The following is an 11,407-nucleotide window of genomic DNA, read 5'->3' as shown; positions in this document are numbered from 1 at the left end:
CCTACGGAAAGAAACATGCTCGGTTTGTCCCAAGACATGTGCCATTAAAAAATGGTTATTCATAAGGCTATTGTAATAAAGAGTTGCAATTGAAAACCCCAACTAATATAAGAGTGAACTTTAGAGGAGGTTTTTGTATATTGGCCAGAGACGGTTTCCCGTTCCGCATCTAAGCATGTGTCATTAATATTTGTAGTATGAGAGGCGGATGGATAACCACATGTAATGATTTCACACTACAAGCGGTTTCCAAAGGCAAACGACCTTCAATACTTTGAACACTAGAGATGTAACTTTTCTTTTAGAACCACCTCCAATTCACCAACATTTCATGCGGTTTCTGGAACATAACTTTCTGTATTTCCATATACGAGGTGGAATTTTGGTTTTTCTTTCGGCCAACACTCATAATACAACAACTATTTCCATTTCGGAGGTGGAAGTCTAGATTTTTGTTGCGGCTTGCTCTCATATACACTCACAAAATTTCACAATACATCCATATTCATCTCATAATTGCATTGCATTGCATTTCATACATTCATATATGTCCAAATCAGAAGTTGCAGATTTCACATTCTAGTCAGTGCTTCAACTCAATGGGAATGGCTTGGGGTGGTGAGTTCAGTAAAGACCTCAGCTTCTCGGATTGGAGGCGAAAATCGGTGACACAATCACACATGTAATACACATAAGTTTGTGCAAGGGGTGCGGTAGGCATTGAATATCATTTTAATAAATGCAGACAAGTTCAAATAGATGGCAAACTTATAGATGTTGCAGTGCGCTTCCGACTAATCTTGTTTGTGCAGTGCACATAAATTATAAATTAGAGTCACGTGACCGATGATCAGTTTGCCCCATCTCCCCGTGCGCTTCTCCTATCGGGGCGACATATGCCACATGATCAGGCAAAGGTGAAGGCATACGCATGTCCACTTGGAAAGGAGGCGAGAATGCAATGACACCAATGGGGTGAGAAGGTGACCGCGGAGCAGGAGCCCGGACAATGGAATTCATGAGTTGTTCGGGGAACGACCATACCGCCCGATCGGGGGAAGTTGTAAATATGCATCAGTTGCAGGACCAGGAAGATAGAAAGGCCATCTTTCTCTCTCTCACACACACTCTCTATATGTTCCTTAATTAAGCGGAGCGTACACGTCAGCAATTTGCTTACGTGGCACACAAGTAAGCTATGGTACCATGAGAGAGAGAGAGAGAGAGAGAGAGCGAGCGCTATGTTAAGTATAGCTGACGAAGGGTTTGCAATTTCCATTGCAGACCGCAATCAAAAAAGGAAAAAATGAGTTCCCGGACGTGACAGTAACCGACAATGCAAGCTGAACTCAGGTCGGTCGATTCCGTGGCGGCCACGTACGTCGGTTCCCGCTCGCTATATATGTACCCCCACCGCGACGCCGTGAAGCCTCCATCCAGAGCCCCGGCGGCCAGCCATCGACTCGATCCAGCCGACTCGCTCGATCTCCGATCAGATCGGCCGAGGAAGCTTGATCGATCGATCGCCGCCGTTGCCACGCACGCTCGTAGCGCCATGGAGCCGAAGAAGGACTACAGCACGGCGATCCTGGAGCGCAAGAAGGCGCCGAACCGGCTGGTGGTGGACGACGCGGAGGGCGGGGTCGCCGTCGACAGCTCGACGGTGGCGCTGAGCCCCGGCACCATGGACGCGCTCGACCTCTTCAACGGCGACGTGGTGGCGCTCCGCGGCAAGCGCCGCCGCGAGACCGTCTGCTACGCCGCCAAGGACGCGTCGTGCCCCGACGGCCTGGCGCGCGTCAACCGCGTCGTCCGCGGCAACCTGCGCCTCCGCCTCGGCGACCTCGTCACCGTCGTCCCCTGCCCCGGCGTCAAGGACGCCGCCCGCGTCGCCATCTCCCCCTTCGAGGACTCCGTCGACGGCATCAGCGGCAACCTCTTCGACGCCTACGTCAAGCGTAAGTCCTCTCTCTAGTAACCGTCGTCAACCATTTCTTGAGCTGTCGATTGATTCTTGCGTCTTCTTGAGCTGTTGATTGATTCTTTCTGCTCTGCGCGTGGATGGATGGATTTGCAGCCTACTTCATTGGCGCGCGGCGGCCGGTGCGCAAGGGCGACCGGTTCGTGGTGCACGGCCACATGCACGCCGTGGAGTTCAAGGTGGTTGACACGGACCCCGACGAGTGCGTCATCGTGGCGGCCGGCACGCAGGTCTTCTGCGACGACGCCAGCCCGGTCAAGCGGGAGGACGAGGAGAGGCTCGACGGCCCGGGCTACGACGACGTCGGCGGCGTCCGCAAGCAGCTCGCGCAGATCCGGGAGCTGGTCGAGCTGCCGCTGCGCCACCCCAAGCTCTTCAAGACGCTGGGCGTGAAGCCGCCCAAGGGGATCCTGCTCTACGGCCCGCCCGGCACCGGCAAGACGCTGCTGGCGCGCGCCATCGCGGCCGAGTCGGGCGCCAACTTCGTGGTCGTCAACGGGCCGGAGATCATGTCCATGATGGCCGGCCAGAGCGAGGACAACCTGCGCGAGGTGTTCGCCGAGGCCGAGGCCCAGGCGCCGTCCATCATCTTCATGGACGAGATCGACGCCATCGCGCCCAACCGCGAGAAGACGCACGGCGAGGTGGAGCGCCGCGTCGTGTCCCAGCTGCTCACGCTCATGGACGGCCTCCGCCCGCGCGCGCAGGTCATGGTCATCGGCGCCACCAACCGCCCCAATAGCCTCGACCCCGCGCTCCGGCGCTTCGGCCGCTTCGACAAGGAGATCGACATCGGCGTGCCCGACGAGGTCGGCCGCCTCGAGATCCTCCGCATCCACTCCAAGGACATGCCCCTCTCGGACGACGTCGACCTGGAGCGCATCGGCAAGGACACGCACGGCTTCGTCGGCGCCGACCTCGCCGCGCTCTGCTCGGAGGCGGCCTTCCAGTGCATCCGCCAGAAGATGGACGTGATCGACCTCGAGGCGGACACCATCGACGTGGAGGTGCTCAACTCCATGTCGGTGATCATGGACGACCTGGTGCACGCCAAGGAGGTGACCAAGCCGTCGGCGCTGCGGGAGACGGGGCTGGTGGAGGTCCCCAAGGTGTCGTGGGAGGACGTGGGCGGCCTGGAGGACGTCAAGCGGGAGCTCCAGGAGACGGTGCAGTACCCGGTGGAGCACCCGGAGATGTTCGAGTTCTTCGGCATGGAGCCGTCGCGGGGCGTGCTCTTCTACGGCCCGCCGGGCTGCGGCAAGACGCTGCTGGCCAAGGCCATCGCCAGGGAGTGCAAGGCCAACTTCATCAGCGTCAAGGGCCCGGAGCTGCTCACCATGTGGTTCGGCGAGAGCGAGTCGAACGTCCGCGACCTGTTCGACAAGGCGCGCCAGTCGGCGCCCTGCGTCCTCTTCTTCGACGAGCTGGACTCGATCGCCGTCAAGCGCGGCAACAGCGTGGGCGACGCGGGCGGCACGTCGGACCGGGTGCTGAACCAGCTGCTCACGGAGATGGACGGGATCAACGCCAAGAAGACGGTGTTCGTGATCGGGGCCACCAACCGGCCGGACATCATCGACCCGGCGCTGCTCCGGCCGGGGCGGCTCGACCAGCTCATCTACATCCCGCTCCCCGACGAGGCGTCGCGGCTGCAGATCTTCAAGTCGTGCCTGCGCCGGTCCCCGCTGTCCAGGCGCGTCAACCTCCCGGACCTGGCCCGCTCCACGGCAGGGTTCAGCGGCGCCGACATCACGGAGATCTGCCAGCGCGCGTGCAAGCTGGCGGTGCGCGACGTCATCCAGAGGAGCTCGCTCGTCGGCAAGGCCGCGGCCATGGCCGGCGCCGAGATCACCCGGAAGCACTTCCTGGGGGCCATGGAGCACGCGAGGCGGAGCGTCAGCGACCTGGACGTGCTCAAGTACGAGTACTTTGCTCGCAAGTTCAAGCAGGGCGGGAGCTTCGAGGAGGAGGCGCCGCAGCCGCAGGTAGCAGGCCCGCCGCAGGGGCATTTGGAGCTCAAGGCCGCGGAGGACGTCGACGCTTCCATGGACGAGGATTCGCTCTACTGAGGCAAAACATCTAGGATTTGTAATTTGCAGATTTGAACAGCATGGTTCTGCTTTACTTTTACATAGTTTGCGAGAACTTTGCTACGGCTTGTGCTGTGATGAGGCAAGTTATCTCGGATGAACACGCGTGTTAGTTGTTCATCTTTGTTCATTTCAGAGGCATATTTGTTCAATCTTTTCTCAAACATGAAAGATATTGGTATTGATATGATTCTACGAAACGTGCCAAGAGCCGTGAAAGAAATACATAAACACGTACAATGACCTGAATATGTTTACACATGAAGATATCCATGAATGAATTACATAAAGCTGCAATGCATTTCTTCTGTCCTAAAACTCTTTACACGAATTTGGCACAAATCGAAATATAGATATGTTGTGAGTAGCAGATGGCTCTACCCATCTGTTCAATTCCAGGCTCCTGGATCATAGAAGAAGAAAAAACAGGACGTGCACATCAGCTCAGAACGACAGTTGCCACAAATCCCCACAGAAATAATATAATGATGTCATGGTAGATCATAATATGGTTCACTATTGTTGGCACTTACCCAAACATTGAATTAGACTCGGGAACACTGCAACTTCTGACCAAGAGAAGGGGACGCCTTTGGTTGAAGGTATTGCTCGGATTTCTTAACTTTGGGGTGAAAACCCAATGGCGCTTAAGCATCGTTTTCTTTCAGGAGGCGTTGTTGAAGAATCTTTCCCGTTATCCTTGTGATGTCAAGAGATGGTTGGTGCACATGATCGTTGTTTTGCTTGTCTCAGATTTTTTCCCCTCCGCCTAGCCATAACTTTGGTCCTGTATGAGTCTCCTCTTTGTCGCAGTGATTCGTTGTGTGTGTGCATGGTGTTTGGTTGTGTGTAACGTAGTCATGTAGACCAGGTGCATGTTCATTGTGTTTTGTATCCCTTTGATGCTTCAGTTTGAGTCAATAGAATCCACCTTTTGTTAAAAAAAGGAAACATGGAACTATCCCGTATGGTGATTATACCACATGTTACATCCTAATATTTTCCTAATTTTATTATAATAATGTGGAGGAAAACAAGACAATAAGATACCCTTGACTGTGTGTAGAACATCCACCCCTATATCATACTGTAGTTATGAATTGATGAAAGGCTCATTGATCTTAGACTCCTTGATCCTCCCCATTTGGGCCTAACGTGAGGCCAAGCCTTCGATGGTTTAAGCAATAGCAGAAAAATTGAATAGACAAACAACATGAGCTATAGTGCAGTAGAAACTATAAAGCATACCATGCAATTTACTCAACTACAATTGGGCTAAAATGAAGATAAATAGAAGCTTATTTGCCACTGCAACTATGGAATGCTAGCTTATTTTAGTTTCATCATATATGTTGCCTATGCAAGTGTTGTTTTTGTGCACATACAAAGGAATTGTACACTTCATATCATAGCACAAACTGAATGCTAATTTATAGCTTTAGTTTCTGTAAAATCCATGATCTGGCAGTTTTAAAATGCACCTAGGGAGAAACTCATGGTTTGTAAGCACCCTAATTTTGGCACATCAACATATGAAGGTGAACCTAATATCATTTCCTACCTCCAACAAGTATATATCAAATCCATGTTTACCTCATGTAGTGAAAAAGTGAGTTATGAGGACAATGAAGTCATACATGGCCAGTTTAAAGAAATCAAGAATTGTTGTAAGTAAGTTAGTAACAGGGCATACTTGCATATACCCGAGGGATACATAATAGAATTAGATGCCATATAAGTTATGGGCAGAGACCATTAATATATATCATAATTGAATTCGAAAGCAAACATCTACAACTCTTATTCAAATCAAAGAAGAGCACCTATCATCGAGAGCGGCCTGGAAAGACAAGATGCAATGAGACAAGAAACCACTGTGGTGGCAAAAACATACTTTTTGGGTTCACAAAGAGCAACCATGGGCGGTAAGTCGGAGCTCACCTGATAGTGTTTCATCTTTGTGAGGACGAACTTCTACTTCCATCTGGCAACCATTGTGGGCTGCCTGTCGCAAGAATTAGAAGGAAATTATGTGTTACACCAAAGGCAAAACCTCTACCCATGAGAACTACAACATTGAGTTGCTTTTTCTCATTTTACCAATTCCTCCACATATCATATTTCCATGTGCAAGTAAATATTACAATTTATTGTACTTCCCACACCCGAGGAGCTGAAGGGATGGAAAGTCAAATCCTTCATGGATCAGCAAAATAGAAGTTACTATCCTAAGTATCCTAGAAACTAATTTGGGCAATCAATTTCTCTAAGATAATAATAAAAATGCATCTTAGAACTTTAGAAGTGCATCAGTGTTTTACTAGGCCATTTCTTGAGAGAAATTCGAAGGGGCACGCAGGGGGCGCGCACACACTTTGTGGGCCACATATCTGTGCCATGATTTGGAAACCTGATTTCGCACTTCCCACACAAAGTTCCTATTCAGCTTATGTTATGGAACTTAAAAACTTATGAATAAATCATTTATAATCATCTACCGTTATAAGTTTTACTATAAAAAAAACTTAAAGCAGACATGAAGATGTGCAGAATATGCAAATCTAAGTTTTCTAATCGTGGTGCAGACGCGCGACCCAAAAAGTGTGTGTGTGTGTGTGTGTGTGTGTGTGTGTGTGGGCGCGCGCGCTCCATATTATCCTAACCAGCCTATCCATGTGCACGAACAACTAAAATGCTTTTATTCAGAGCTAACCTAGCAGCTAATTTACAAACCATTGGCCATTTGAACAAAGGAAGATCGAATAGTGTAGGTCCCGGGCTCCATGGAGCCTGGTATGTTTCAAAAATTGAAATTAAAGTTTCAAGAAATTCAAATTTTTTTCTGCAAAAACATATGCATGTTCTCTAGTGTATGTAAAGTTTCATAAAAAAATATAATAAATTGTAGGCTAGACAAAAATGATAAATTCTGTCCCAAAAGCAACAAAAGATATGCCCATTTTGGTTCATACATTTATGTTTTTGTATATGTCGCATATAAATGCCTATTCTTCAAAATTCGCACACACATACAACACATCTGTTACCATGGAAAAAATACAACACATCTGTATATATACATACAAATAATAATAATAATAATAATAATAATAATAATAAATATAAAAATAAGTTTGCCTGCTCTTTCAGTCAATTTTCGGGCTACATTGTTGCACGTGTCACAGGAGGGGCACAACGTACTAGAGAACTACTGAGAAGTGGAATCCAGCCCACACACTGCCAAGGCGAAACTACTTCACAGACGACATTTGCTTGCACGATGCTGAGCCGATGCCAAATCCAACAACTTTCTGTACATTGGCGTCTTGAATGGATGGTGTGAGATGGAGTGTCGTGCTGAAATCGTCTGTGAATGTCGTCTGTATAGCAGTTCTCCTGCCAAGGACACCTGCATGTGGTTGATGCATGGAACAACTAGGTCTCTTGACATATTTCAATGTTGCAAAAATCTTTGTTGTGCGGGAGATTAATCAAGGTTGTGAATCAAGGGGCGACTACTGCATGGTTCTCAAGGAGATGATTATTTGGCGAGAGAATTTCAGGTGTCCATCTTTAGACACAAACAGCGCCAGTCAAATGATGATGCTCATAATCTAGCTAGAACTGCCACATCCCTCTTTTAGTGAATCAATAAAGCTCGGCCGTTACACTAAAAAAGCTAGATCTCTTGATCAATCAAAATTAAGCAAGCGATGGTAATGGGTACGTTTGTCTAGTTTAGCATGCTTACTAGAGGCTTCTCAGGCACATCGTTTCAGTGAGCAGTCACGTTACTTTGATGAACAATCATGCCTCTATCCTCATGTGCTAATGTTGTGCTAATCAAGCATGGGTCACAACAACTGCATGGCAGTCTACTACTAGTACTCACTATTACTAGAATTCAACACTTGAAAGACATAACTACTTAAAATTTAAAAATCATTTGAAAAAACATATACATGTTTTCTAACTATATGTAAATCTTCATTAAATAAACCACTATTTGCAGGCTATACAAAAAGAAAAAATATGGCCCAAATACAACAATGAAAATGCTTATGTACCTGTATTTTTTTTGTACACCACATATGAATATATATGCTAATGAAAATTAGTATGTGTATGCTACAAATATATTTTGATGTGCATACTTTTTAAGGTACGGAAAAAAGTATTTTGGCTGAAAATAATAATAGCGGGCTTCATGGAGCCAGTCCCCCAAATGCACTTTCCTTTATTGCTAGTAATTTATGCACGCACACAAACTAGGCATGCAAAGCATTGTATAACCATGGTCATGTATATATTTTTCTCTGGCACATATATTTATTTTCACACACATACACATTAATTATAAATATTAATATAGAGGGAAAAGCCAACATTAAAACTCTTCAGTCTACAAATCATCATGCTAAGTATCTTAATTAAAATCGCACAATGAATTACACTGCTTGTATCAAATTTCTAAAATATTCTCACACTATGGGCTTTAATATGTGGAAATAAGATCAACACAATGACCTAGTTAAACACAATGCGCTGCAAATCAAAGTAAGGAGGAAAGAATTCTAGGAGTAGTTTTATCTGATAAGAGGAATATAAATGACAGAAAAAAAGCAATGAAAAAATATTTTTCTTTGTAAGAAGGAATTATTGCGGTAGTTTATCTCTAAAAGATTCAACAAATAATTAAAAAATTACAATATTATACAACTATATGGACAAATTAGATATATTGAGGGTATCTGATTTGTCCATAGAAGCTGTAATATGTATACACCTGTGTACTTAGAGTTTAAACATGAGGGCACGCATGTTGGACATTGATTATCTCTCGTCGCATCAAAATTGAATTGATTCTCACCTTGATGATGTGGCTACCTCATCTCTCCCACTCTCTCTCACATACAGATACAAGTACACGGACACACTTGAAAACACGCGCGAGCGCACACACACTCACACACCTGCACCAAAAGCAAGCAAGCGCCGCGCGCACACTACCCGGAATGATGATATGTCCTGTGTGCTGCCACATAGAACAATCTACTGGAAGGATAAATTCTCAAACAGAGTTTGCCCAGCATGTATGTCAAACCTATAGAAGGAAAAGTAACCAGATTGGCATGAGGTTCTCCGTAGCTATCACCAGATCTTTCCATTTATCATTTGCAGGTCTGCATTTACTGAAACCAATTCAATAAGAAGCGGGTATACACAAATAAGTGTTGCAGTGTCAAGAACAAAACATATAAAAACGTTGGACATGTAGAACTCTACTCTACACATGAGAAATTGCAGCACCAAACCCGCTTGTTCCCTTTTGGGATCCCATCAGTTGGCAAGCCAGATGATTTCAGATCAACAAGAACAAGAATATATATTACATGCCATATACAACTTGATGCACTGATATAGAGATCTTGTACAGTGGGTATTGGATGATGCCCATCGTCGATTTGAATGCAGGGGTATTTTTGGTAATTCACATTTGGATGTTATATATATTTGAATAATGTAAAAAACAAATTGAAATTGTCAATTGATTAAAAATACTAATTTTCAAAAAATGATCACTTTTAAAACTATATTTGTATATATACAGTTTTTTAAAAGAATTGTATTTTTTATAAATAAAGAATGATCGCTTTTAAAAATTATTCAAATTTGGAAAAATGTTCATGTATTTTTAAAAATAAGCTCGGATAAAAAATTATTACCATTTTTGGTAACTCCCGAGTTTAATGAATGTGAAACGAAAGAAACAAAACAAAAGAAGAGAGAGAGAGAGAGAGAACCAAGGAGATAAAGCGGAATAAACCGGGAAAAGAATCGTTTGACCAACCGGAGCGCTCGATTGAGTGCTGGCAAATCCTAAACGCCGTCCGTAGCGCCCGTTATAGGCTTAACGGTACAGGGCGCACACCCCTCCTCCGCGATGGGCCAAACCGATTTTCATCCTTTTTCCTTTTGTAAACCGGTGCAAAAAAGGAGAGCTGACATGGATTCTCCCAGGCGCCCTTGCAGGAAGTTATCCTAGCTGAAGCCCACGCACGGGAGTATATGCGCCAGCCCAACGTCTGTAGATCTGTTTGATTCAAGATAGGCCCAGCTGCATTAATCAGTTGACCAGCGACCGTTGGCCGTTGACATTTCTAAAAATAAAATTTATGAAACGAAATTAAGTTCAAAATTTTGAAAAAATTCGCAATTTGGAAAAGTTCGAAAAAATGAAAAAAAGTTCACAAGATTTGAAAAAAGTTAAATTTTAAAATTTCACGAATTTGAGAAAAATTCATGGATATAGAAATAATTCAGAGAAACTTGGAAAACATTTTTTTATAAAGGGTTACTTTTTTGAAAAGTTCATGAATTTGATAAAATGAAAAAGGAAATTAGAAATAAAAAGAGAAAACTAAAATTGGAAAAAGGTAACAAAAAACAAAAACCAAAATGAGAGCCGGAAAAACCGCGCAGGAAACCATCAGTACAATCATTGGAATGGTTCAAAAAAAAAGGTGAAAAAAGGACCTACATGGGCCGGTCCATTTACATACATAGGGCATTCGAGTGTGCACGGGGTTAGCGAACTGTATTATAACCGGCGCTTAAGACGTGGAATAGAAATAGGGCGTTCGAGTAGCCGGGCACGCTCTTTGGTAGAGCTTGTCCCAAGAATTCTAAGGAAACCAAAGAGCGTCGGGATGGGCTGATCAAATGTGTGCAACTAGCAGGCGTGAGCTTTTCAAGCTGGCTACGTAATCAGACTAAAATGCATGAATCCTCGAAATCACTATTAAGGGTTACCTTCTCGGGGGCTAACAGGTGGCGCACTGCATATGCACTACTTGTCGCAAGTTGGAAGTTACCCTCAAAAAAAAGTTGGAAGTTTTCCATGTTTTAGTATATTCCAAACATTTTTATCTCTTGAATTGTTCGTCCAAATACCAAACCTTTTTCTCCGTTAGATTTCTCGCTCGAGATCTTCAAAATTAGATCCTATGTTAATTGGTTTCGGTGAACTTTTTTTCATGAAAAAACAAGAAATAAAAAATCAAATATAAAAAACAAAAAACAAAATCCGAAAAGAATAAAAAATAAATACCCAAAAAAAATCGGAGCCCCGAAGCACAGATGCAGTTCTCATCTTTTTTGCGGGTGATGCTTTCCCCCTTTTTTCGGTGAAGCGTATCTTATGCTTATTGCGGAAGCATAGCTGTGTTTTCTCCTTTTCGAGAAGCACAAGTTGTGCTTCATGAAAAGAATTCTCTAAAACTCAGGGGAAAAGAAACAAAAAGCCAAAAAGCCTCGAAGAAACCATTTAAATCCG

General features: G+C 45.1%; 1 protein-coding gene across 1 annotated transcript; it reads left to right on the top strand.

The window, feature by feature from the left end:
• Positions 1-1,450: 1,450 nt before the first annotated feature.
• Positions 1,451-4,244, top strand: LOC125535313 (cell division cycle protein 48 homolog). The gene is made up of 2 exons (XM_048698368.1): positions 1,451-1,958; positions 2,078-4,244. Exons 1-2 carry the CDS (start codon positions 1,556-1,558, stop codon positions 4,048-4,050), a joined length of 2,376 nt encoding a protein of 791 aa, XP_048554325.1. The 5' UTR covers positions 1,451-1,555; the 3' UTR covers positions 4,051-4,244.
• Positions 4,245-11,407: the final 7,163 nt, after the last annotated feature.

This window comes from Triticum urartu, chromosome 2 (assembly GCF_003073215.2).
Source record: "Triticum urartu cultivar G1812 chromosome 2, Tu2.1, whole genome shotgun sequence".
Classification (NCBI taxonomy): Eukaryota; Viridiplantae; Streptophyta; class Magnoliopsida; order Poales; family Poaceae; genus Triticum; species Triticum urartu.
The sequence above is the reverse complement of the archived record's forward strand: the minus strand, read 5'-3'. Positions and strand labels throughout refer to the sequence as shown.